This window comes from Vulpes lagopus, chromosome 5 (genome assembly GCF_018345385.1).
Source record: "Vulpes lagopus strain Blue_001 chromosome 5, ASM1834538v1, whole genome shotgun sequence".
NCBI classification, from domain to species: Eukaryota; Metazoa; Chordata; class Mammalia; order Carnivora; family Canidae; genus Vulpes; species Vulpes lagopus.
The window spans coordinates 77,274,544-77,301,954 of NC_054828.1; the positions used below are offsets into that span (position 1 = coordinate 77,274,544).

The window sequence follows — 27,411 nt, forward strand, 5'->3', positions numbered from 1 at the left end:
TCTAACGACACTTGACTTACTTTTCTTTTTTATCTGTTGGTCTATCTTGTCCTGTTTGATAGTATGATTTTTATTGAGGAATATTTTATATGGATAGCTCTTCTGTTGAGAGTACAAATTCCTATAGTTATTTCATAGAGATAGAAGGGATATGCAAAACATATCATCCACTAACTATTTCATTTATTACTGATTTGCCCTTTATGATCTTTTATTCTAAGAAAAATCAAAGGGATTGGTGATTTGGAAGTCTGGGTGTTCACTTCCCCTGATTCTGTCAGAGTACAGTCTAGTCCAGATAAGCAGGACTACCTAATCCTGCCATGCTTTATTTTCTAACTATGCAACAGCTAGAGCATTAGGAGTTATGAGCAGGGAGGCTGCTATAGGACCATTCTCTCTTTCAGTGTTTTCCATGCCACCTGATGTTCCCTTGACCAGGCCTTTGGGTGTGTGGGAGAAGCTGGGCAAAAACGAGACTGTGCTATGGTATGAGTTCCTTCAGAAAAATGTCCAGCCCACGAATGATGTTTGCTGGCTTAGACAGTGAACTATTCAGCTTGGTTCTGTCTAACTTGCTGCTTTTCCTCAGGAGCTGTTATCATTCCCCAGATGTAACAGTGGGGTTTGATCCAGCTTTATCTTTTTGATTGAATTCATTTAACAAATATTTTCTCAAAGCCTTCTGTAGCATTGGGCATGGTTTGGGACTCAGAATGTCATGATGAGCAAGAGTAAAGTCTCTGTGCAGCTACAGATGAGTAATAAACACATGAACAAAGGATAAGTTAATCACAGATTGTGGTGAGTGCTAGGAGGGGAAAGCCAGGGTGGCATGGGTCAAATGGAGCCTGTTTCTAGATAGGATGGTCAGGGAAATCTCAACTTACTGGGGAGGTGACAGGCTGTGATATAAAGCTCAAGAAAGAGCCAGCCATGAGAAGAGGATGGAGAAGGATATTTTATGGAGAAGGAAGAGCAAGTGTAAAAGTCCAGAGGCAAGAAAGAGTTTTGCTTGTTTTTGCTTGTTTAAGGAATAAGAAGGAGGCAGAATGGTTGGGGCATGGTGAGTGAAGGAAAGAGTAGTGAAGAAATGAGCTGGAAGGGTCTGTAAGAACCAGACATGCGGTGCCCAGGGAAGAGCTGGGGATCAGTTTGGATTTCCACTAAATGGAATGGGAAGCCACAGAAAGGCTTTAAACTAATGGGACAGAGGACTTGCTTGTACTTGAAAAATAATCTCTCTGGTTATTGTATAAAGAACACGATATAAAAAGGAGTAAGTAAGAACACGGGAAAATGAGCTCGAGGCTATTTATGATGTTGATTTCTGTCCCCAACTTTCTTGTTGTCTACAATGTCAGATCTTATTCAGTGGGATTCCGCTGCTTCAGAATTCTATTTAAGCTGACTACTGGTCTGGGGAGTTTTTACTCGGATAAGGCATCTATTCATTTTCCCATTTTTCCTTTCATCCATTTATCTCCAGTCTATCCATCCATCCATCCATCCATCACTTATCCATCCATCCATTGATCCATACATTCTACAATTATTCATCAATATGCTGCTAAATGCCAAGCCTAGTACCAAGTGTACAGTTTCCTGCCTGAAGCCATGTACAGTCTATTTGTGGATAGAGACATGCAAATAAATAAATAACAACATATTATAATAAGGGTTATAAGAGTGCAAAGTACAATAGGAAGCACCTAGCAAGTAGCCACGATAGAATAGGTGACATTTGAAGAAGTTCTTGAAAGATGAATAGAAATTTGCCAGTAAAAGCTACTTTTTCTTAAACTTTTACTGGGTGCTAAGCAATATGCTTTAAATTTTACACACATTATCTCACTTAGTCTTTCTCTCAACCTAGCAGACTAGGTAGTATCATTCCCATTTACAGAGAGATTGAAAAATGTTCCCATTGCACAACTTGCCAGTACCCATCCTGACTGTTAAACCATGTCTGTATGCTCCAAAGTCCATGTTTTTAACTATATTATTTCTCTGTTATCTACAGATAGGAGTATTATTTTGGTGGGATAATATTTCATACATGTAGCTCTTCTATGCAGAGTGTAAATCCCCATAGTTTGGTTCATAGAGATACTGATATGCAAAAAAAATTAATTCACTATCTATTTCAGTCATTATTGTTCCACCTTTTTAACAATTCTTTCTGAGGAGGAATTCAAGCAAGTGCATATAACAAGCAGTTATAGGCAAAAAGGAGCACGTCAAATTTGAGGAGAAGGAGGGGTTTGGAGGGCCTGAAGCACAAGGTATGGAGTGGTGGAAGGTCCGGGGATAAGCCTCTGGATAGGATAGAGCCAAGGCAGGAGGCATCACACACCATGCTATGAGTTTGTCTTCCTCCTGTGGGCAACCTCAGCAGTCTGGTCATTAGCCCTCTTTCTTTACAACCTGGAGAACTGGATCAAGTCCTGATTGATCTCAGCAACCGACCGGCAACCTAAAAGAACAATGTGGTTTACGAGCTTATTTCTCTAAAACCCCAATGACCTACCCCATCATGGGTAATGGGATGATCCAATGGGAACAGGCCTGACTTGATCTCTGTGCTCACCTCGGGAAACCATTATGGACACCAGAATCACATGAAAAATGTGGTTCTGATTGCCTTGAGAATTACTTTGTGAGCCTGTGCCCATGTCCTCTTTCAACACAACCATGTCAAAATGGCATAGTAAAAATATAGAAACACTATTTTAGCATTTTAGAAATAAATTCATATGTGCCATAGATACACTTGACCTTTATCTGAGCACTGATAAGACTCAAGGATATAGGAAGTACATGTCAGAGAGAAATATGAGTCAGGAATAAGAGATGGGATGGGTACTTCATACTGCGGTTGCCTTCCAAGGGAAAGTTCTGCAAAATTTAACACTTTAGTAAAGGATCTGAATTAAAATGCAAAATTAGAACTGTAGCTGAGATGAGACACAGGGATCGAAGAGAGTGATGTTGGATCAGAAGCGTGAAAATTAGAGAGGGTGACAAAACTTGAGAGATTCCTAACTCTGGGAAACAAACAAGGGGTAATGGAAGGGGAGGTGGGCAGGGTGATGGGGTGACTGGGTGATGGGCACTGAGGGGGGCACTTGACAGGATGAGCACTGAGTGTTATACTATATGTTGGCAAATTGAACTCCAATAAATAAAAAAAAAGGAAGGGGAAAGAGGGTACAGACTGTATGTTGGTACAGACTGGAGAGTTGTGGCCTTGAGTGGACAGGAAATCCCGGTGATGATAAGGCAGAAAACTTGAATGCCAGGATGTGTAATGTTTAATTGAAGTTTTTTCCCACATGTATGATGTATGTAACTTCACCTCCCAAAACACAACTTTAGCAAAATGTATTATTTGTGAAAATAAAATTAATGAGAGTGGGGTTTTCCTCTCTAAAAATCATGCCTCTGGGATCCCTGGGTGGCGCAGCAGTTTGGCGCCTGCCTTTGGCCCAGGGCGCGATCCTGGAGACCCGGGATCGAATCCCACATCAGGCTCCCGGTGCATGGAGCCTGCTTCTCCCTCTGCCTGTGTCTCTGCCTCTCTCTCTCTCTCTGTGACTATCATAAATAAATAAAAAAAAAAATTTAAAAAAAAAAGAAAAAAAATCATGCCTCTGTTGATTATAGTGGACAGAGATGGCAGGCATGGGATACATAAATAACCCACAACAACTCATTCGGCAGAAGCAGGAACTTGGTGCCAGAGGTGGCTCTCCTCAGAATGGACAGTGGGGTTTTAAGAGCTTTGGGTTTCCCCAGAGGGGAGAACAGTGGGCAGGCAGACCTATTCAAGGAGTACAGAGATGCGAAAGTATGATCTTTGGTTATATATTGTAATACAAATAATATTTAAATGATGTAAAATATCTCAATAGTTGTAACAAAGTCATGTTATGACTTCATTTTAATACAGTTTGACACATAAGCCTTGGAAATGCTTCCGTGCTCACTCAACTCTCATCAATTGGTTTCTGGGTCTTATACAATACCAAGGACACTGCCCTGCACTTGGCAGAGGTTCAGTAAAAGTGAGGGAGAATGCATAATTATGATTTTCTTCCACTCTTTCATTGCTATCAATTAGGAGGATATTTACACTAAAATCTTTTGGCTACTCTAAAGTGAAGTAGGTAATTCCAAACAAAAAACCTCAAGAAGGTTCATATACTTTTTAATTCAGCCTCCTCCCCTTGTGAAGAATGAGATCTCAGTGAGGTCCATGCAGCCTTGTGTTGGTATGATTTACGTGTGGACATTTTTCAAGAGAGATCATGATTTTAATCTTTCTATAATTTCAGCAATTGGTGTCATGGTGAAAAAAACATGACTTTTAAGCTTATTTTGCTTTCAGAGGGTCATAAAGGAAAAATATCACACATCTCCAAGGGAATCAGGTGAGAGAAATCACATCAACTGATTCCTCTTGGGTGCTGATTTTGTGTCAGGCACCTTATGTGCATTGTGTGCAGAAGAGCTAAGGGGTGCAGAATCTCAGGGCTTTCACACTATGATTTTGCACTTTAGTGAGTTCCACCAAAAGCACAAGCCCCTGCCTCAGCTCTCTTCTTCCCAAGGACCAGCCTGGGGGTCTACCCTGGGGAGAGACTCTTATGCAGAGGATGCCAACAGATACCCTTCTGCTTGAGTTTTCTATTCTTTCTCTTCCTCCCTCTTCCCTGTCCCATGTTTGGTTGTGATTACTAATTTTTATATAGACATTTAAAACAATACATTCTCATTGTAGTACAGTTAGAAGGAGGGGAGTATAAATTGTCAGCCTTAAAAGTGCTCACAATTCCGTTTTTTTCTCTTGCCCCTTTTAAAAAAGGATGCTCTCCTCTTTATTTCAGAAGATGGCCCCACAGTCCATGAGATGAGATCTCATCTCTTTTCCAGCCACCATTTCCACCCCAGTGACTGTTAAGTGTAAACTTTTGATAGAATAAAAAAGCTTTGTTATTGTTAATTCCTCCAACAGGCTTCTGTTAAAATAAGATCAGACATCATTTCACAAAGATAGGAGAAAATATTTGGGGGATCAGAAGTCACCTCAACCTCCTGGAATCTGCAGAAGCTCATGGGTCTTCTCGTCCTTCACTCTCCTCCTTCTCAGGGTCAAAACACACCACTATGATATCTGTTTGCCCTTGTGCCCTCCATTCCCTCATGAAAGGGCCTTGGTAACACCAGGTCACTTACTGACTTATCTTCATAGTCTCTGAAGAGTATGACTCTGGTCCAAAGCTGAAAAGTATGGCTCTGGTCCTCATCCTCCATAACTTGATCTATTCCTCCCTCTTCCTTTCTTTAATTAATTTGCTCTGTGGGAAGGAGGCTGGTACTGGCAGTAATGCTGATCTAAGTTTTGTAACTTGTATTACTCAACCCCAAAAGGTTCGATCTGTAGTCCCAATGGACACTACTAATATAACTTGGACACTGAGTACAAGACACTTGTCCAAATATCAGACCAAAACCAGACTTGAGAAGAACCAGGACATCTTGCCTTTGTGCCTGACACACGACTGATGCACTGTAATATTTATGGAAATAAGTCAATGGCATGAAAATGGTCTTGATTTCACATCAGAGCTCTTGATTCATTATTTCCTTACTTCTGGAGAAGTATTACCAAATTTTAGAATTGAGGAGTGAATGGAAGTCTTATTGAGATTCATCTTGTCTGAGCTTTCACATAGTGATCAGTTAGATCTACAGCAGACAAAGACAATCAAAGACAGAGTCATTTGGCCATTGGCATTTTGGTAGGGTAATTCTTTTCTATGAGACAGCTCCAGGCATGTTAGGACATTTGGTGTCCCCAGCCCCTGAGCACTAACTACCAGCATTATCCACCCTACAGTTGTTGTGCCTACTAGAAAAAAAAATAAATTCAAATTCTAAACCAAATCTTCCTCAAGAGGGCAGTCATCCATGATCTTAGTTGAGAACTACTATTTTATAGATCACTGGGATCCCAGGCTTTGCTAAAAACTTACAAATTTTTATGAGCACTACTTTACGATAACTTTATCTTTGACTGAAATCCACCTGCATGTAACTTTTAGACATTTACGTTTCTCTGGCTGTGGTTACACAAGACGGCACTTCTCCTTCTCCCCGCCTTCTCTCCTCCTGTTGTGTCTATCTCCCCAGTTCCTCCATGCCTCCTCCTTGACATAATTTCTCAATTCCTCACAGTCCATGAATATGAAAAAGTGACACACAGAGCCACACCCAACAAGCCTGGTGTGTGATCCGAACACAGAAGAGTATAAGGGGACAGTCTTTCCTATAATCTGAAATTGCATTTGATTTTGTAGCAAAGGTGTTGCATTTTGAGTCTGTATTCAATTCTTTGTCTGGGGCATCTTTTTCTTTCTCTCTATTCTAGGCTGGGCTGGGAGAAACTAGCTAGAAGGAGGAGCTGCCACTCCTGTGCCCTCATGCCTTCAGGTCTAAATCAGGAAAAGGACTATGACAAACAGTGTATGTTCTCATTCATTTGGGGAATATAAATAATAGTGAAATGGAATAGAAGGGAAGGGAGAAGAAATGTGTGGGAAATATCAGGAAGGGAGACAGAACATAAAGACTCCTAACTCTGGGAAACGAACTAGGGGTGGTGGAAGGGGAGGAGGGCGGGGGGTGGGGGTGAGTGGGTGACAGGCACTGAGGGGGGACACTTGACGGGATGAGCACTGGGTGTTATTCTGTATGTTGGTAAATTGAACACCAATAAAAAGTTATTTTATTAAAAAAAGGAAAAGGACTATAAAAACTTACCTGTCAGGGCCATGGAAGTGTGGAACTCATTTTTTATAATGTTCAAAACTTCCTCAACGCCATATTCACCCTGCTTCCAACATGCGGGATGGGGAGAGACAAAAAGAAGTGTGAGGGAACATTCTGCCCATGTGCTGAGTATCAGTTCTAGGTGTGTTCACAGCTGCAGTGGGGAGGATGGCAATGTCTGTAAAATTGGAACAATGTCAGGAAGACAGGGAAGCAAAGAGGAAAGGATGGGGGTGAGCATGCCTGAGAATGTGCAACATGCTACAGAGATGCAGGCAAGGAGTAGCTGTCCCTCAGGAATCTGTGGCACCTCAAAAAATGGCTCAGCTTGGATGGTAAGTCACAGTAAAGTGTGGGGAAAAAATGAGAAGCACAGTATCTTGATTTTCACTTTGCCACTCTCACCTTATAGGCAAGACCCCAGAGGATTGGTCTTCCCAGAAACACACACTTAGCCCCAAGGGCCAGAGCCTTGAGCACGTCATTGCCAGTTCGGATCCCACCATCCAGGTATACTTCCATTTTCCCTTTCACAGCAGCCACCACTTCTGCCAAGGCATCAATCTGAGAACGAGACACATGTGGCTTGAGGGATTACCATTTTCACTCTCAGGGATCATGGGACACAGGTGCCTCTCAGTGTGGGTTAGGAATAGGAAGTCAAGTGTGGATGACATCTACTGGTTTCTTCCCCTCCCCTACCAGAGCAGTGCAGCTAGGTTCCCAAGCCCCAGGGACTTTCTGCAGGCTCCCTCTCTTGCACTTTCTGCCCTGACAGAGTGTGACTTCTCTCTGATTCACTTGTTCAGCTGTCTACAGCTTGGAAGAAACTCTTGGTTCCTCCTCATATCCTAAAGGGGATATTTTCCATTAACGGTATTCACTTTAGTGTTCTTTTTAAAGTACATTTTGACTTTTGGTTTTCTCTTATCTTCTCTGTTTCTAGGGTGGCACAGCTAGGAATGTTCTCCATTGCTAAGGCACTGAGTCTTTTTTGGCAAGTGTCTGGATCACAGCCCACCTTGTGTAACCGGGCTGCATGTTGTTCCTTACACACCAAACTTGAACCACCTGTTCTTGACTTCTGTGTGTGTTATCAAAGACATAGGTTGGGAATGGAAGAAGCAGTGCTGTTGAAGTAGGGTTGAAGACTCTGAAAGGTAAAACAAAAGCTGCTTATAACTTAGCCTGGTGTTTCCCAGGCTTTGTCTCTCACCTTGTGTCCTCAGTTCTAGGCTCTGTAGTTACCAGGCTGTGCCAATCCATGGTGCCCCAGACTGAGCTGCACTCCTGAGCACCTCCAAGTCTAAGAGAAGGGGTGACATCAGAGTCTGGGAGGAGAGTTCTGGAACTGCCACAGAGCTCCTGTTCTATGGCTCTTGGATTGTAGAGGAGGAGAAACTAGCCCTGGGGAACTTCTGCTGCCCAAGGAATCAATGGGAATTCTACCTCAATGAGATCCTTTGGATTACTGAGCAGAATATGAAATAAGGAAGGGAAGAACTTTGTACTCTAATTTACAAGTGGAGAAGAATTGAATACATTTTAAACTGACATTGATAACTGGTGATAATGTATGTCCAAATAAGAGGACATTATTTTATATAATATATAAAATAATATATATTTTATATATTTTTATAGCCCCAGCATGGTATTATTTGGAATATTTCAATGATTTTGGGAAAAAGAAATAAACATATCTGTACAAACTCTTCCAGTGAGCTGTACTGGACAATGGAGCTGATGGAATTTGAGAAACAGAACAGGGAGTGAATTTTGGCCTAGGGTACAATACTTTAGAGTTACTTTCAATAGGTCATGATAGGACATTCATTAGAGCCTTCAGGAGACAACAGATAGCTCTGACCCTTTTCCCAGGTCCAAGGAAGAAATACAAGTAGTGCTAGATTTGGAACCTTCTAAAGATGGGAACTTCAAAGAGTCATACTTCTCACAGGGAGGGGCATGGGGTGGAAAGAGTGAGGTGCTTACCTCAGGCACAAAATTTAAGGGGTGCCAAAACGCTCAGATAGATAACATTTGAATGCAATATTTAAGAATAAAATGGCACACTTTGACCTGTGAGCTGGGGGGCTTGTTTTTATAAATAAAGTTTTATTGGATCCGGGGCCACGATGACAGTAAGATGAGTGGAGGCAGGCTATGCAGGCACAGGGACAGATCCTATCTTTATTTAAAATGTTGATATTTTGTTGGCCATGGATTTTTTGCATTAATTTAAAATTTTTAAATAGTACATTAAACTATTATTTATCTTACTAGGTTTTTTCTGGCACCTTCTCAAATTTTGAGCCAGAGGTACCTCATCAGCTTTGCATTAATCTCAGCACTGTCCCTGGATGACCTTGGGTTTGGTTGTTAAGTCAGATGGCTTGGGAGAATTACGTATTGATCAGCATGATAGGGAAGGAGAAATTCTCTCTTGGCTCCTGCTTTTGCTAACAGTCATTCTCTACTGAGGAAGAGCAATAGGGAACAATTACTTAGTTTTTCTTTCCAACTATTACTCAGTCCTTCCCCAAAGGGAGAAAGACTAGCTAAACTGATTCATGAGAGAGACACTATCGTCTAATGTTTTATTAGAGTTGTTTCGAAAGTCAACATTCTACTCTATTTGTTGCTTGCTGGTGATGGGCCCTTTTTTGCTTTCTGTTCCTACCTGAAAGCACAATTGGGACTACTCGGGACCTGCTATAATCTTTTGCACTCTGTTCTGCCCATTTCTGGATGTGTGGGAGGTGGCCGATGGCATCCTTTCAGGAGTTGGATGAGACAGCTAGCATGTGCTCTGCAGATCTACTTTCTCCTGGATTCATAGGTCAAAATTTGGGGGATGGGAAGTAGGAGGTCTAACTGTTCTCTTTAGTCAGTTCTTATGAAGAGCTCTGGTAAACAGTGTCCCTTACTCTCCAAGCGGGCTTGTTATTCTGTGCCTGTTCTCTGTCAGTGAGAACCTGGTGGGGAGATGGGGGCCAGTGATTAGCACCTTAAACCTCCAAGCTTCACAAGCCTTGAAATGTACAAACCTGCTGATACAGCTTCTCCATTTCCTGGAATTCATCTTAAAGAAGTAATTGAGAGTGTGTTAAAAATTTAAGGATGATCACTGACGCATTGTTTAAAATCGTGAAGACTTGTAAGTCATCAGATATTCAACAGTAGGCAGTTGATTATATAAATTGTGCATTCATACAATACACCATTAAAGGTGGGAGCAGCATATATACTGAAGTGAAATTATGCTCTTAGTGTATTGATAAAGTGAAAAGAGAGAAATTACAAAATAGTATGTGGCTTTTTAAAGTGTCGTCTTTGCATTAAGAAATTGATAAAAAAAAAATCCCAAAATATTGTCATTAATGATAGTGATGAAATTAGGGGTGATTTTTATCTTCTTCTTTTTGTATATGTACATTTTATAACTTATCTGCAGTGAACATGTCTTACATACATAATAAAAATAACTTAAAAGAGGAAAAAACCCACTTCCCTTTTTTTTTTTTTAAGATTTGTTGATTTTTATTTTGAGAGAGAGAGCATGGGTGTGCATGAATGGGAGGGGTAGCAGGACAGTGAGAAAGAATCCCAAGCAGACTCTGTGGAGAGAGTGGAGCCTGCCATGGGGTTTGATCCCACAACCCCAAAACCACACCCAGGTGGAAACCAGGAATCAGAAGCCCAACCCACTGCATCACCCAGGTGCCCCCTTCCCACACTTCCCTTTCTTAATTTTTACTTATTTATGATAGTCACACACACACACACACACACACACACAGAGAGAGAGAGAGAGAGAGAGAGAGAGAGAGAGAGAGAGGCAGAGACACACAGGCAGAGGGAGAAGCAGGCTCCATGCACCAGGAGCCCGAGCCCGACGTGGGACTCAATCCGGGGTCTCCAGGATCGCTCCCTGGGCCAAAGGCAGGCGCCAAACCACTGCGCCACCCAGGGATCCCCTCACACTTCCCTTTCTTAGAATGGAATCAAATAACAATAGAAGAATCTCTTGAAAAATATAAGCTATATATATCCATGAAAATAAATCAACAATTCCCATTTAAAGATTCTTTTCTTGCCTGCCTCCTCTTCATCTATAATGGACATAAATTCAAAAGATGGGGAGAAAATCATAGACTCAAAAATTTTTAGAAAAAGATTCATACGGCATTTTTTAGTTTTACTGTGAAAGATGGTTATTTATTAGTTTAAGTGAGGCTCTATTCCTTCCCAGGATGCATCATATGAGAAAATATGTCGTTATACTCCATGCACACAGGCAATCTTTTAGCTGAATACTTCTTCCAGAAGGCAGGAGACCTCAATGCCTTTGGAACATCTCTCCTATTGACTTCTGCCTTAACCACTTATTAACTGTGTGAACTTGGACAAATTATTTAACTTCTCTAAGCTGCAGGATTCCCATCTGTAAAAGAGTAATAATTATACCCATCTTACAGACAGTTGTGAGATTTAGAGATGATGTATATATGAAGCTTATAAAAATAACCTGGCATATACTAGGCTGTTAATGATTAAAAGCCCTTGCAATTCACAGGAATATACCAGCATATGTGGTAAGGGAGAGGGGAGTGTAGGCCAATCTGCAATCTGCACAGAGTACCTTGCTGTAGGCACACACACACACACACACACACACACACACCCTCTGAAGTTACCCTACTTACAGACGCGAGAACATCATCAAGCTGCCTCCCACCATGGTTGGAAACAATGATGCCATGGACATTGTGCTTCACAGCTAACTCTGCATCCTCTTTTGTCAAGATCCCTTTAAGGATGATGGGCAATCGAGTTATGCTCTGAAGCCAGGAGAGATCATTCCAGCAGAAGGATGCATCAATGGGAAACATCTGGAAATAAGGCATTGGATTTCTCTGTGGGGAAGAAAAAAGAATCTTAGATGACTTGAGCTCCTTTAGGATTGTTTGATACATTTCAAAATGAGACACATTCAGATAGTCACCCTTCATAACCCTTAAAAGAAGAGTAACGAAATCAACAACTTCCAGCCATCCTTTGCTTAACAAAATTTGTGCAAAAGAATCACTATTTTAATTTCTTATTCATTAACCATTAATTGTGTCCCTGCTCAATAACTATGCCAGAATCTGGGGACACAAAGACAAGACACAGTCCCTACTTTAAAGGAACTGAGTTTAGTAAGAGAAGGGGATAAATGAAAGTATTTATAGGCCGATGTAAACTGTTATGCTTGAGATATACACAAGGTCATAAGAATTAAGAAATACTTTGATAATCCTGAACCAGATACTACCTTATAGTTAACCTTGGCTCATAATTTGAATCAAATATCCCATAAATCCCAATGTGTCCCTGTAATCTGAGATAAGGATTCCAGAAAACTTCAAGGCTAATTTGTGGTTAATGGGTAGAACGGTTGAGTCACTTGGCTGGTTATCACAGCTGCTCATTGACTGAAAAGGCTGGTATAATTATCTCTAATGTAGTCAAGGGACTCCAATGTTATCACTACTTTCTTGCTCAGGGGCACTCCATCCCATCTGACTGTAGGATTTTAATGGGGAAATGGCCTTTGCAGTCATCTATTTCAGAGGTTCCAAACAAGTGTGCTGCAGATCCAGGGAGTTCTAAGTGTAGAGAGATACTGACTCTCAGTTCTCAAGGCAGTAGGGTGGGGCCTGGGCTGATTATACTCCTTGGGCCAGTTACCTTGTCTGTGAGCATCTTCAGGAGGTCAGTTTACCTAAATATGCCATCCAAAATTATCATTTTCTAAGTGTCCCATAGTGTAGAAAATGTTGGAAGAACATGCTTAATTTACTCTCCTACTGCATGAAAAAATCCTTTTCATAGCTTTCCTATTTCCTAGCACCCAGCCCTGGCCAGAACACTTGTGGTGACAGGTTGGGTGCCTCCAGGAGTGAGGATATTTTGTGTTCTATTCTGTTCATCTGGAAGCTCTGGACAGCAGGAATCAGCTCAGCTTTTTGAACTATGGCATCTGCAGTATCTGCCAAGAGCAAGCACTCTGAACTTTTGTGGAAATAGAGAAGGGAGGAAGGAGGAGAGGAAATTTGCCTCCTGTTATGCTTGCCCATTGGATCTGGTATTTTTCCTACCTCTTTAGGTGAGCGAAGGTCTTTCAGCAATAAGTTCATCTTTAAGTCCAGTTGGTTTTTAATGTCCTGTCGCCTGTTGCCAAGTTTGGGTACATCCACAGTGATGACCAGAGCTTTGAAACCCAGGGATTCAACTTTCTGGACCAGCTGTTTGTTGAGCTGCTTGTCTGACTGCATATAGAGTTGGAACCACCTGAGGCCCCTGGGAGCAGTAGCAACAATGTCTTCAAGGGCACAGCTGGCATAGGTGCTGGTGATGTAGCAGATCCCGGCTGCTTGGGCAGCTACAAAGCAAACAGCACAACTCAGTTTGGATGGAGAGCAGGGTTCTGGACTAGGGTGAGAAGCCCTTAGAGTCTGGGCCACCTCTGATCAGTTTACCCTGTGAGTGAAGATAAAGCTTGACTCCATTCTGCTTCTCATTAGGGTAGGAGGCATAGGGGGCATTCAGTCAGCCTGGGAGGCTGTCCCCATATATAGCCTGTCTTCTAGACCCTGTTAAGATTCCTAGCTAGAGGGGTCATTTAGTACCCAAAGTGATTTTGGAGATGGTGCAGCTTCCAGATGGGAGAATGGGCTGCGCATGAACTTGTAAATGATGCAGAAGGGAACTAGAGAACAAAGGGTGAGGAAATGTAATGTCAGTGGAGAAGGTTGATCTTTGTACTGAAGAAAGCATAATATCTGAGTTAGAAGGGTTAGAAGAATGCTAGTTCTACTCCTCCTTAGCTGTGTGCCTTGAGTACCATTTTCTTCGTCTGTAAAATGGAGAGAAATAATACTACCTCTCTTATAGGGTTGCGGAAAGTTAAACAGGATACTAGATATGGAAGCATTTTTATGTATTTTATTTATTTATTATTATTATTATGTTTTAAGTAAGGCTAGGTATGGAGCTCATGACCCTGAGATCAAGACCAGAGCTGGTATTAGGAGTCAATGCTTAACCAACTGAGCCACCCACACAACCCTGGAAGCATTTTTAAAAATATTTTATTTATTTATTTACTCATGAGTGACACAAAGAGAGAGACAGAGACATAGACAGAGGGAGAAGAAGGCTCCTCAGCGGGGAGCCCGATAGGAGATTGCATTCCTGGACCCAGGATCATGCCCTGAGCTGAAGGCAGACGCTCAAATGCTGAACCACCCAGGCATCGCTCTGGAAGCATTTTAAAAATTACTATGTGATGTGCTGTACAAATGCTTGGTGATAACGAGGTTGGCCAGGATGGTGGTGATGATGATGTTGACATTGCTGCATATTTCTCATTTCCTACTGTGATCATTGTTTTCTGTAGGATTCTCCAGTAGGCTAATGTCACTACCATTTCACAACCCTTGGGTACAGAATCTGACCTAATCAGGATTTAATATTTTCAATTCCTAACATCAACAGGAGATACCACATTCTTTTGCCCCACTACAAAAACAACACCACACATTCAACCATGAAGATTTAGTAAAGCAGTCATAGTCCTACAGAATATTCATGTTTCAGTCTAACCAGACTTGGCTCCTAACCAGACAGATGCCACTTCCAGCTCTAGAATCCTTGGATTCATTGCTTCCTATATCACAGAGTCAAAGTAAAAGATCCTTGAGAAGCCCTGGGCAACGTGCAAATAAATATTTCCTAGATTTGACCTATATAGTAAAGATTATAAAGGGAGTCACAAGACTGTTTTCAGCCTTATCCCTCCCCTCTTCCTTCTCTTATTTTTCGGTCAAGTGGGATGAGAGGAGAGAATAAGGAACTACTAGGAAGGAGACATACTCAATAAGAAAATTTTTGTCATATAAAATGACAAAGTCAGTCAAGGAGAAGGGAAATGCAACTGAGCAGGAGCACTGCCAGGGCCTTTGTTAGGACCTCATGTTATGACTCTCTCCTCATCCTAAATTCAGAGACTCACCATTTACTCACCAGGCCTGGCCCAAGAAGGCGGTCAAAGAGAGCCCTATCTTGAAGCCATGCTGAGAATCCCTTTCTCCACAGACTGAGTGGCCTGCAACCCTCCTTCAAAGGATAGCTTGCTTAATTTCCACATCTAGTCATCTGTAGCCGCCCTCTCTAACCATTCATTATGTTGGAAATGGATGTTTTCTCAATCTTAGAGGAAATGTTATGGGAACATCCCTCCTTAATTCTGACCAGATTGATGTCCCTAAACTCCTTCTAGAAGAAGTCCTGCTACTGCTATGACGGATACCCGCACAGTTCAGGGCCCCAGAGAAGAGAGCCTCAAGGTGTGGCTGGGTCATACCTCTGGCTGTGCTCATTTCTCCATCTGGCCAGACAAGGCAGTGGAAACCTGTGGGTGAGATGCAAATGGGGGCAGTAATCTCCTCCCCTTGGACTGTGGTCCGGGTGTCCACCTCTTGCACATCCTTCAGGTACCGGGGACGGAGGCGGATTCTGTGCTCAGAAACAAAGATTCTTCTATTAGTGAGGTTACTCTCAGCATGTAGTGCTGTCTGGTGCTGAGGCCTCCAGATTCTGGTGCAGGTCTACACCACACTGGTGCCAAGAAGCCTCTGGTGGGGTTGGTTGGCTGATTGGGCCACACAGACCAACTTTCAGGAAGCGTTTCCCAATACTCTGACTCACATTAACACCAGTTTCTCTAACCTTCCCAGTGCATGTGTTCTCCATATCACTTCCAGGTTTGCTCTCTCACAGGTCTGTGTCTCTGAGTTTTGCCTTCCTGAACAGACTCTTAGCACTTGGATGCTATGATTCACTTACCATAACAAGGATTAGAAAAGAAAAGAATAGGGCGGCTTGGGTGGCTCAGCGGTTTAGCGCTGCCTTCAGCCCGGGGCCTGATCCTGAAGACTTGGGATCGAGTCCCCTGTCGGGCTCCCTGCATGAAGCCTGCTTCTCCCTCTGCCTATGTGTCTCCCTCCCTCTGTCTCTCTCTCTCTCTCTCTCTCTCATGAATAAATAAATGAAATTTTTTTAAAAAAGAAAAGAATAAGCAGGAAGGAGTTCTAGGCTCTTCTTTCATGAGTTAGAAACAAGTCTCTATAAAGAAAAGGCCACTGAAAGAGGACAAATTCCAGAGAATGATCATGGTGGGGGGTTTGTTTTGTTTTATTTGTTTTTGTGTTTTGCTAGAGGCTAACTCATTTGAAGATTTGACTTAACCATTGCTTTAGAAAAAAGGAAATTCACAAATAATAAATATATAAAACACACTTTAAGTCCAATAAATACTTAGTCTCAGGTCCAAAAATGTTTGTTTTTCACAAAATGTTATTATTCCTGCACACAAATGTAAAAAAGTTTTGCTAGAAATACTGATAGTACAAACCTGGATAAGATACAAACTTCATCATGAAGACAAAGTGAGATAAAGTGAGTAAGGGGCCTCATAGAGTGCTAAACAAGTATGAAAATACAGAATATGTTGTTCACCTTGTATTCCATTTTTCAATTTTCTCCTGACCTTTCTATTATGGGGGGAGAGCAAATTTTTTCTGTAAAAGGCCAGATAGCAAACATTTTAGGCTTTATGGCCATGTAGTCCGTCACAGTTATTCAGATTTGCTGTTGGAATGCAAAAGCAGCCATAGAGACATGTTAAATGACTGAGCATGGCTGGTTCTAATGAAACTTTATCTATAAGTGCTGAAATGTGAATTTCAAATAATTTTTATGTATAACAAATTATCATTCTTCTTTTGATTTTTTTCAACCGTTTAAAAACGGAAAACAGAAATTCTTAGCTTGTGGACCATCCAAAAACAGGTGGAGGGCCCGTTGTAGCCTGTGGGCTGTTTACTACCCTATGCTCTACCTGCTGCTGTTCTAGACCAGCTCTTCTTTGAAGTCAACTTCCTGTCACCCCTAAGACCCTTTGGGTCTCCATATTTCCTGTGTTCCCTCTCTCGACATACATTACCTCCTTTAAGTCAGAAGTTTAGGAACTCGGGAGATTTAGACCTACCCAGCTGGCTTTTTCTCCCAGCCCAGGTAACTGGCAACCTTGGACTCTTATACTATCTTGTCAGGTGGCAAAGTTGCTGGGATGCAGAGGGAGGATGACTTGTGCTAGTTCCACAGAGGCACTAAGATAAGTTCTTTGTCCATTCATCCTCTCCCCAGCCACCTGCCCCTCCCCTCAAAATCCCCTAAAACCCGAAACAGTAACAACAAAGACCATTAATATATCTTGAGTACTCTGTGCTCTTTGGAGGCAGAGAGCAGAGCTACTACATTCCAAAGACCTCTCACACAGTGCACCTTAGTTTAACAATAGAAAGGATACAGGAGACCAGACAGACTTTTTAAATGCTGTGATGTTGTCATCCCGGGTGAAACATTCATCAGCTCCTCCTTCAATATAATCCCAAGTTGACTTAGACAGATGCTTCTGGGCATAAGCCTGAAAGTCTCTCAAACACACCAAGGGCATTTCTGGAATTTCTGGACCTTCAAAGGAAAAACCAAAACCAAACAAACAGGACACTGAGAATACGTCAGATATAGAGGAGAACGTAAATGTGGGGGCTGTGGCTTGAAGCTATTTGGATTCAACATTAATTTCCCTGTAGTCTTTATCCCAATGGAAGTACTGCCAAAGGTGCTAAAACCACACTTCCATTCTCCCACCCTCATCCCCAAATGCTGACTATCTGGTCTTCTAAAATATCCCTCATGTCTGTACCCACAGCTCTACACCCACTGCCTCGGATCCATTTGAGGCCCTAGCACCTCTTATAAGATTATTACAGAAGCTTCTTATCTTTGTCTCTCAGCTTTCAGATTCACTCTCTATCTTGTCTCCCTCCAGCTCCTGGGATCCTTCTGAAATATAAGTCTGATCAAATGCCCATGTGATGGCATTCACAGCTTTCCTGGACCAGCTCCTGTCTTATCAGCTTCATTCCGGGTAGCTTTTCCTTGTCATTTGAGTCACTGTGAGTATTTTCTGAACATGCCCAAGGGTTTTCCTAGCTCTGTATATTTTTGGAAGGATATCCATGAGGCTGGGAAAATTGTAACTGAACTGATGCCATTACCCGGGAGCTCCTGGGAATCTTTGGATGAATGAATTGCTTGGGACCCTGGTTGACATCAGGGAGAAGCTATTTTTGACTCCTTGGCTGAGTCATTGAACATGTTCATCTTAAGACCAAGTGACCTCCATATGTGACCTCCATTCATCCTCACCCCCAATCTGAAGTAAACCTGGAGCTTGGAGCTTCTAAACACCCGCCCTCCACCCCCTGCTGCCTAAAGAGGAAAGAGGGCATGGTTTGAGGATAGATCCCTCTGGTAGGGACAAGTGCAGTGGGAACTCTAGCTGCAGAGATGCTAAAGGCACTGGTCGCAGTCAGGGACAGTATGTGGATCTCCCACATGAGAAAGGCTGAGAAAGGCTGAGAAATCTGTAGTCCATAGTCCTGGGCATCTCCCTGGCAGCTGGCACTGGAGTAAAAATTAGCCAAAGGCTGTGAGTAAAAATGAAATGACTTTTAAGTCATTGACTGAGGGACAGGGATAATAGGCCCCAGAAACTAGGGCTTCAAATGTGAATGGGGAGGCTCCTCTAATGAACAAAGGGGCCAAGGAAACCAGATGAAATATGAAGTGGTGGGGATCTTGGAAAGGGTAGGGATGGAGTACAACTGGTGGAGGGCAGCCAGGGCCATACTAGAATTTAATCAGGTCAAACAAACAAGTAACCCCAAATACCTACCCAAGAGGTTAAGCAGAAAGAAGTTATGACAGGCAGAAAACAGAGCCCTTGGGATGTGCAGTGAGGAATTTGGAGCATAGCCACAGTGCTTTTTATAGGCAATGCTCCTTGTCAGTGAATGGGAAAAGAGTTATTGAGGTGCTGAATTGAGTTTGACAAGGTACAACAACCAAGTCTAATTTATCTCTTTCTTGCCCAACCCTTCAAAGTCTCAGTGACTTTGGTCGAATAAATTAATCATTGTATTTATCCATCTGTATTGTCATCACTGATTTAAACCTCTGTGTGCATAAAAGAGTTAACATAGCAGGCTCTAGGCCGGCTTTCAAAGTTGGACCTTGGTTGGAGTCTGGGAACTTGGACTTCAAAAGGGTTCCCACTATTCCTTGATAAGAATAGCATGGCTCACTATGTCTGAATTGATTGCACAAACAACCTGGTTTATGCTGAACATCTGCTTTCCCTCTGAGGGTCTAGAATTTTGGCATGGGTTCAGCAGAGAGTGTCAATATGACCACCCCGCAACAAAAAGCCTTGGGCAATGAGTCTCTAAAATGAGTTTCTCTAGTGGTCAATGCTTCAAATGTGTTGTCACAACTCATGGCTGGAGGAATTAAGTGCATCTTGCATAATTCCACTAGGAGAGAACTCTTGGAAGTTTTTATACCTATTTCCCTCTGGATTTTGCCCTGTGAGCCTTTTCCCTTTGCTAATTTTGCTTCTCATTCTTTCTCTGTAATTAATCATAGCCTTAACTACATGCTGTGTGCTATGAGTCCTCCTAGTAAATCACTGAATTGGGAACCCAACATGCTTTGTATCCCCATCACTGTATGTGACAGTGAGGTGCTGTTCATGAATGTTCATTATTTGAATTTAACATTCTCCTGTTTCGTCATCTCTGCCTTATTAGATGAGAATTCACCACCAAGTTTCTACTCCTAATGTCTCAACAAATCTCTATATCCTATACATTGCACATTCACAGAAATGATGTTCTGCAGATTTCTGGCATAAGACCTCAATAACACTTAAGTCTAGTCCAAGAGTAATGGCTCAGACTCACTCAGAATTACTTGCCTGGAATAGTGGGAATTATAGCATCTGGAAACTGCTTGGAAATAAAGAAATAGCTCAACATCTTTGTATATACCAAACACTTCATTATCACATTTCTATTTACAATTTCTTTTTCTCTCTACTATTTCCTTTCTACTTCCCTGTGAAGCAGACAGAGAAGGTATTAGTGTCTTCATTTTGCATTTGGAAAGAATGAGGCCTAGGATATGGACTAACTTGTGAAATATCAGGCAGTAAATTATGACGGGGAAGGCTCAGACTCCTATATTCTGATAGCCCCTAAAGATAGACATTCTCTTTTTTCTTCTTTTTTTTTTTTTTTTGACATTCTCTTTTTTCGATTTCATGGTGCAGAGAAAAATAGTTGGTTCACATAAATTACTCATTTTATTAACTTTAAAAGAATTTCTCAGGATGAAAATATAATTATAATGCATTTTTGTCTTTTCATGGCTTAATAAAGTACTGAGCCCATTATTTTTATCAGATGTCCAATATGAGACCTCTAGTTGACCGGAAGGACAAATCCATTGTTCAAAGCTTTCCCCACATTTGGAAGGGACACTTAACACTATGTTTTTAATGTATCTCAGTTTGATCCATACCAGACTTAAAGCCACCAGAAATTCAAGAGAGGAACCAAATTATCAAGCGGTTTTCTTGTATTCCCATTTTATTTGATCTCAACTGCAGTGTTTTTTTCTTTTTTTCTCCTCAATCCCAGCTACCCAAGATAAAGAGAAAGTGGAGAAAAGGATAGAAAGGGTAAAAGCCTCTTGTGAGAACTTTAGCTCATTGTAGGTGATTTAATTTATTCAGGCTTTTTGTCTCCTGGTGAAAAAAAATGGTGAAATATAACTAGCATATGGGTGATAAAAAAAAAAAAAAAGAAAGCCCAAACATAAGAGCAAGGACATTCAGTAGTACCTGTTGCTCATGATTGGAAGTTCAAGCAGTTTTCCCTGATGGGGAAAGAAAGAATGACATAGACTATGACCAGTAGGCATTTCAAGGGCAGACCTTTTCTTCAAGATTGCCATTTGATATAATGCAATTAGGCTAGATAAACAAATTGTCTGTCTTTGAAGATTTTCGATGACTCATAATTCATGTTGGTGTCATTTAGGAATCTGGTTTATCAGAGCTTCTATTTGTGTGAGAAACCCCTAGGTGTTCTGTAAGAAATCTCAGGGTGGAAATCCCAGGGCAGGTCATTGAGATACAAGGGGAGCAAAGGCTGCTTCTAAGAACCCAGCTCCAGGTGCAAATGTTTGATGATGAAAGGTGGTGTCCTTCAAGACCCTCTGACCTGGTCCCCTGGGAACTTATGCCAAGTTTCTCAATGAAGTGGTAGAGATAACATCAAGGCTATACTTTGGGGACCTTATCCGAGGGATTACACTGTTCAAGGTTGGCTGAAAGTGCTTTAATCGCTGTATATGGGATGACAGCCTCAAGGAGAGTAGTTGCAAAGCCTACAGCCATTACCATAGCAACGGTAGCCCTGGGAGAGGAGACACCGCAGCACAAGGAGGCCCTGGCCCATGTGTGGTGGTAGAGGGAGGGGGATCCCAGGGCTGGGACCACAGTCAGTGTCAGGACCAGAGAAGACATGAATCAGCAATGCCCTGATTGAGGCACATAAGCTCCCAGGGAGTCTTCCAAATGGGGAGGAAAGGTCAGGGTAAAGGAGCTGGATTTCTAGGAACATCTGGTCAGATATCAGAGTGTCCATAACATTGAGGGTTACATTTATATGGGAGCAGTGAGGGAACAAGGGGCCCAGTGTGGGTCTGTCAGCCATCAGCCTAGTCCAATCACTTCTGGCCTTTCTCCTGAGCCCTCACAAGATATGAATGGAGGACTCAGGACTCCTTCCGGGCTACGATGGACATTTTTAAAAATTTTATTCTGTTTTGTGTAATAATCATCTTTCCTCTTCAGCCTCCACTCCTCAACTACTCCCATTAAATGATTTTTCTTTTCAGTAATTCAACTTCTCTTGACCTATAGTCATGTTCTACCATGACGAGTAGGATGTTCCAGTTCTTTAGAACCTCTTCTGCAAGGATGATGAGGAATGACACGTGTCTACCCCAGAAGCTTTGTTTATCACAAGTTGAAGTTTTTGAGGCTCTGAGGCGAAGTACATTTATATTAAGGATATACTCACCCTGGAACTACTGTGACCTAATTAGGTCATTAGCCACCCACTGCCCTACCTCCCCAGGCCACAAGACCACAGATCTTGCCTGGTAAGGATTAGAAGACAATTAGAGCTGTGAGGGACTTCAGAAAGAGGAAAAGATGTGTGCAAACCTATACCATAGCACAATTTAAAATGAACTTAGGTCTTCCGTCTCCACATTCAGTGCTCTTGCTGACATACTGGGTGACTCTAGCATTTTCCTCTGGATAACTGGGCAATGGTACCTGGATTCACTTCTCTTTGAGAACTAGCTTCTCAGCATAAACCCAAGGCTTCCAGAGGTTCTTGGCTGACTCAGTCAGTGGAGCATGTGACTCTTGATCTTGGGGTTGGGAGTTCGAGTCCCACATTGGGTATAGATATTACTTAATAAAATCTTTAAAAAAAAAATAATCCTAAGGTTTCCAGAGACTTACCTACACTGGATTTCATCATTCCACTTTCTTCTATCTACTCCTGACCCAACTTGGTTAGCCGATATCAGCCAGAAGGGCTGAAGTTAGAGGTATTGCATAAACTGGACTGGGGGACTGGTCAGTGGACTGCTGATGGCAGCAGACTGACAGGCAACCTGCTTTGGAGAAGTTCCTGACACTTATTAATTATATGAGCATAGGCAAAGCTATTTCCTCTCCCTGGGCTTCAGCTTCTCATTTGAAAACTATAGGTTTTTATATATTTCCCTTTTAATCTCTACCAGATTTGAAGCCACTAGAAACTAAAGCCACTAGAAATTGAGGTCTTTGGTGTCTTCACATGCTTGGCTGACCAGTACACACAAAGACCTCATTTATATGCAGCCGTGTTGACGTTCTAGTCAACCACTTACTTCGTGGCAGTAAAGTACAGAACAGGGAACCAGCACAGCCTTTGGGCTTATTTCCTAACACCAAGTGACTGGGTACTCTCAACCTTCCTCCTCTCTCACTCCTCAACTTTGAGGCCTCTCTTTAAGTTGCTCTGGCCCTGTGGCGCCACCTTATGGCTTCAGTGGGGAACTGTTAGACCAATCACAGCACCGTTTCCCTTCTACAAGAGGATGTGGGTTCTCACTCAACCTGGGTTCCCTACTCCCAGACCCCGGGGAGTCCATTTTACTACATATGTATGCCTTTTCCTCCGTTCTCCATTTATCCAAACCATTGGCTGATTTTTCTTTTTCTGAGAATCCTTCTCACGAATTCTTCTCTTTGCCTGATCTTTCCCATTTCTTTCCCTTTACTGTTTGGAAACCAGAGATAACTCCATTGTGGAAGATGAGATATAGTCTCTTGGATTAAGAACAAAAAAGTTAAAAAAAAAAAGAAATTTTAAAAATTTGAAGTCACATTAGATGTGGTAAAGAACCTTCAAAGCCTTTGAAAACACCCTCAGAGGCACCTTAAGTAAAGAACCTTAAGGGAGGATTCTCTGAATTCTCTCTTCCTCAGATTAAGCCTGCTTTTCCTCATCGCCATTATTTATGAAAAATAAAAGAAACTACGCATTACATAATTTTCTTAGTTTTCAGTTTCAGCCTAAGACTAGCAATGCAACATCGTTGCTTTATACTCATTTGCATTGCAAATAGGCCAATTTTCTGCTACTTTGTGAACCAAACGGGTATTTCCAGTGACCTGGGAACCCAACCACTATTTTAATAGCATTCTTTCAATGGGAAAATATGTGTTGAGTTCCAAACAAATGACTTCCAAGTAGAGTTTTGGAGCACGGCCATGTTGTGTTTTGTTTTTCATTTGCTTTTTATTGAAGTTCAATTTGCCAACGTATAGTATACACCCTGTCCTCATCCCATAAAGTGCCCTCTTCAGTGCAGAGCACAGCCATGTTGTAAATTATGTGTTTTCTATGAGACTGTGGGAGACTGTTTGGGCATACTGGGAGATATTGATTCAAGTGCTCATATGGTGTTTTGAAAGTTTGGGGATTTTCTAATTCTATTGGCCAGTGGAATAATTTGAATAAAAAGGAACCTTGGAGATAGCATGATGGCTTCTTGATGATAAAATGACAGTAACATTGCAACCATTTATCAAGTGCTGTATGTTGTGCCATGCACCATATAGATTATTTTATATGCATTAATATTTCAACCCTTATAATAATTCCCATTTCACAGATGAGAAACCTGAAGCTTAATACTTTGCCCAGCATCACACATTGGTAATATGTTTTGACTTCTATGGCCTGGCTCTTAAGCATCATGAAAAAAAGCAAATGTGTACAGCCAAGTATGGTTTTTTTTTTCCAAGTATGGTTTATAGAATGAGAGAGTTGGCATTTAAATGGGCGGATCCCTGGGTGGCACAGCGGTTTGGCGCCTGCCTTTGGCCCAGGGCGCGATCCTGGAGACCCGGGATCGAATCCCACGTCAGGCTCCCGGTGCATGGAGTCTGCTTCTCTCTCTGGCTCTGTCTCTGCCTGTGTCTCTGGCTCTGTCTCTCCTTCTCTCTCTCAAGAATAAATAAATAAAATTAAAAAAAATAAATGCCATGGGCTTATGTAGCTTTGCCCGACAAGTTCCCTCAAGAAGATGTAACTCAATAAGAAAGTAAGAAAATTTCATTATTTGGCTGGCCATGAACAATAACCAGTTAAGCAATCTTAGCAATCTAAAAGCATTCTTACATATATTATTCCATTACATGCCTACAATAACCCAGTAAGATAGTGATCAGAGGGTAGATATACAACAGTCTCACTTTATGGATGAAAACATTCAAACTCAGAGAATTCAGGTGATTTATGCTTATACAATAAGAATAGCAAAGCCTGACCAGAAATCCTTCTGACTTTCTCTGGATATAGTTGAGCTGGTATGGAGTAGTAATGGTGTATTAGGAGACAGTCAGGTCTCTGTCTCATGGGATTGGGAGAGCTGCATATAGCAAGCGTGGCCGATTCCCAGACAATCTAGGCTATTGAGGAAGGTGTCCTGGACGGAGATCATTGTTCCTGCCTCTTCGTTTGCTTAAACAGATGAAGTGTGCAAAACAGACATCAGAAACTACACAAATGTTCAGAACAAGCTCCAAACTCTATTCTTTTTACAACTGGCTTTAGATCTTGTAGGTGCATTTCCGTCTGATAGTGGTAGTCCTTAGGAGGAGGTAGCAGGAGAGAAACGAAAAAAAGCAGGGCTGTTAGAAATGGGGAAAACCAGCTATGAAATGGAGCTCTGTCCCTTTTTGCCTTCCTCCTAACACATCTCACTATGGCAATGACTCTAGACTGTATTTCTGAAGGTCATTGCTTTCAGCAGCTAATGATATTCCCTACATCCTTAATAGCTGAGGGAGTCCATGGAGGAAGATAGACTTTTGTAAGTTTTGCAACTTGGCCTACTTGGGCTCAAACCTCAGTCTGCTACTTGGTTCTCAGTCGCCATGGCTCTATGAAAAAGTAATTTGTGAAAGAAGAATCTTAAGGCCTATCCCCTAGAATCCTTGGGAGGACTGAACCATATAGCCTATGTAAAGCTCCTAGAACATTGCCTTGTGTAGAGTAGTCCTCAATAAATGGTAGCTTCATGTACATTATTCCCCTTGTTGATGACATTTGCATTCTCATCAGAGTCTCTGGAGGTTGGAAGTTGCTTCAATTTTGTGATAGCATAATTTAGGCCCTGTGTCAGGTTTACTCATTAGTTTATCTAAAATTTGTCAAGTATACACTGTCAGCCAGGAAGGCAGAAACTTTTACTACTCATCATATGCTCCATGACATCTCCCAGTTGCTATGAGATGGCAGGGCTCTGCGACTAGTTCTGGCCAGTGGGCAAGGAGTGAAGTAACATGTGTTAAATCCTGGGCCAGGAATTTAAGAACTGATGTGTAGCCCTTGATCTTTCTCTTCTTTTGGATACAATAATGTGGAGGCCATTATCCCCAGAAGGCATAGCTACAAGATAAAGGCAGCTTTGGTCTCTGAATTATCATTTGGACAGGAGAGGCCCTGGAGATCAGCTGATTTTGTATGAGCCAGAAATGAATATTTATGTATTAACTCACTAAGATCTCAGGGTTTATTCTTTACTACAGCACAACCAAACCTAACTACTATATATATCTAGGCATTGTGCTGAACAATAGAAATTTTTAAAAAAAATTTCAGGATGTCAATCTCTACTCTCAAGAAGCTTACAGTCAAAGAAGACAGATTTCAATAGCTCATTCTCTGTTAGTTGCTATGGCATAGAGTATAACAGGAATCCTTTCCTGAGGGAAGGTATCTGGGGATTTAGGAATATTCCAATTGTTTCTCAAGTAATGCCAATAGATGATATTCTACTCCATCTAGTTTAGACAACTCCAATTCTCAGCTATCCATAAAATGAGGAAGTGACTATCTTATTGTAGTGTCTGAAGCAGAGCCTTCCTTTGCTAGTTCCCTCAGTGTCCCTTGGTCTGTCTCTATACAGCCCCTTTTGGCCACATCTCTCACCTTGAAAACTTACAACCAGCATCTATAATGCTCACACAATCTCTGGCCTCTCTTCTAGACCTCCTGCCACTTCATCTGCTTCCCCCATTCCAAGCTCTCAAATGACACTCAGCAACAAACCTGATGTTAGCGTCTTCCAGTCTCTGGGGAGAGTGGTGTTCAGAGGCAGCTGTTGAAAGCCTGGCTCACTGCTGGATGTGGTAGGAAACGTAGGTCATTGTCCACAACTCCATGAGTTCAGAAGAGGTTCAAGGCAATAAGTTAATTTTCCAGCTTGGAAGTAAATGAGCAACTAGGCCAGAGCAAGGTTAATCTTGAAATGAACCTTGTGGGTTTTGCAAAGTCACCTCAAATTTAAGTGAGTTCATTACAAAATTAAGCTTCAAAATAAAATAGTAGTGGGACACCTGGGTGGCTCAGCAGTTGAGTGTCTGCCTTTGGTTCAGGGTGTGATCCTGGAGTCCCGGAATCGAGTCCTGAATCAGGCTTCCTGCATGGAGCCTGCTTCTCCTTCTGCCTATCCCTTGCCTCTCTCTCTGTGTGTCTCTTGTGAATAAATAAATAAAATCTTTAAAATAAATAAATAATGAAATACAATAAAATATTTGCTTGTTTGCTCCCAAGCCATATATGTTCCCATTTCGTTAAAGATGGTTTCAGGAAGGGAGAAAGTGATTTCAGGTGGAGAATTACAAAAGCCTCTGTGTTGTAAAAGAAAGGCTTATCTGGGGAGGTTCACTGATGGTCAATGATTAAGGCATAACTTGTCCAGGTCCTTCCCTCTGTGCCCGTCCCCAGCTCTTGTCACATCCCCTTAGCAGTATAGCAGCAATTAACATTTATTAATTGTTTATAATGTGCCTGACATATTGCCGGCATTATTTTACTCAATCCTTACTGCAACGATATGGGCATATATTATTTTCCCCATTTTTTTCAGGAGAGAAAATGAGTTATTGAACTTGTCCTTTCTTCCCTAAGGAGGAGAGTT

At 41.8% G+C, this 27,411-nt stretch overlaps 1 protein-coding gene across 3 annotated transcripts; it reads right to left on the bottom strand.

The window, feature by feature from the left end:
• Nucleotides 1–1,789: 1,789 nt before the first annotated feature.
• Nucleotides 1,790–26,696, bottom strand: HAO2 (hydroxyacid oxidase 2). Of its 3 annotated transcripts, none has more exons than XM_041754548.1 (8): nt 26,541–26,696; nt 17,271–17,418; nt 15,248–15,399; nt 12,981–13,264; nt 11,544–11,753; nt 7,240–7,398; nt 6,826–6,898; nt 1,790–2,476 (listed from the first exon to the last, which is right to left on the bottom strand). In XM_041754548.1, the coding sequence occupies exons 2-8, from the start codon at nt 17,399–17,401 to the stop codon at nt 2,421–2,423; spliced, it is 1,065 nt and encodes a 354-aa protein (XP_041610482.1). In that variant the 5' UTR covers nt 17,402–17,418; nt 26,541–26,696; the 3' UTR covers nt 1,790–2,420. The 3 variants fall into 3 exon arrangements, with proteins under 3 accessions (XP_041610482.1, XP_041610483.1, XP_041610484.1); XM_041754549.1 differs by having other exon boundaries at nt 6,826–6,895; nt 26,541–26,695; XM_041754550.1 differs by lacking the exons at nt 15,248–15,399; nt 26,541–26,696 and having other exon boundaries at nt 17,271–17,406.
• Nucleotides 26,697–27,411: the final 715 nt, after the last annotated feature.

Bases quoted from the DNA above. Each gene is read 5' to 3' on its own strand.
- HAO2 (XM_041754548.1), bottom strand. From the start codon at position 17,401: ATGCCCTTGGTGTGTTTGAGAGACTTTCAGGCTTATGCCCAGAAGCAT. The intron at 13,265-15,247 runs GTATGACCCAGC...TTTGCTTTGTAG, and splicing joins AGAAATGAGCACAGCCAGAG to CTGCCCAAGCAGCCGGGATC. The intron at 11,754-12,980 runs GTAGGAAAAATA...TCTTCCCCACAG, and splicing joins ACCTTCGCTCACCTAAAGAG to AGAAATCCAATGCCTTATTT.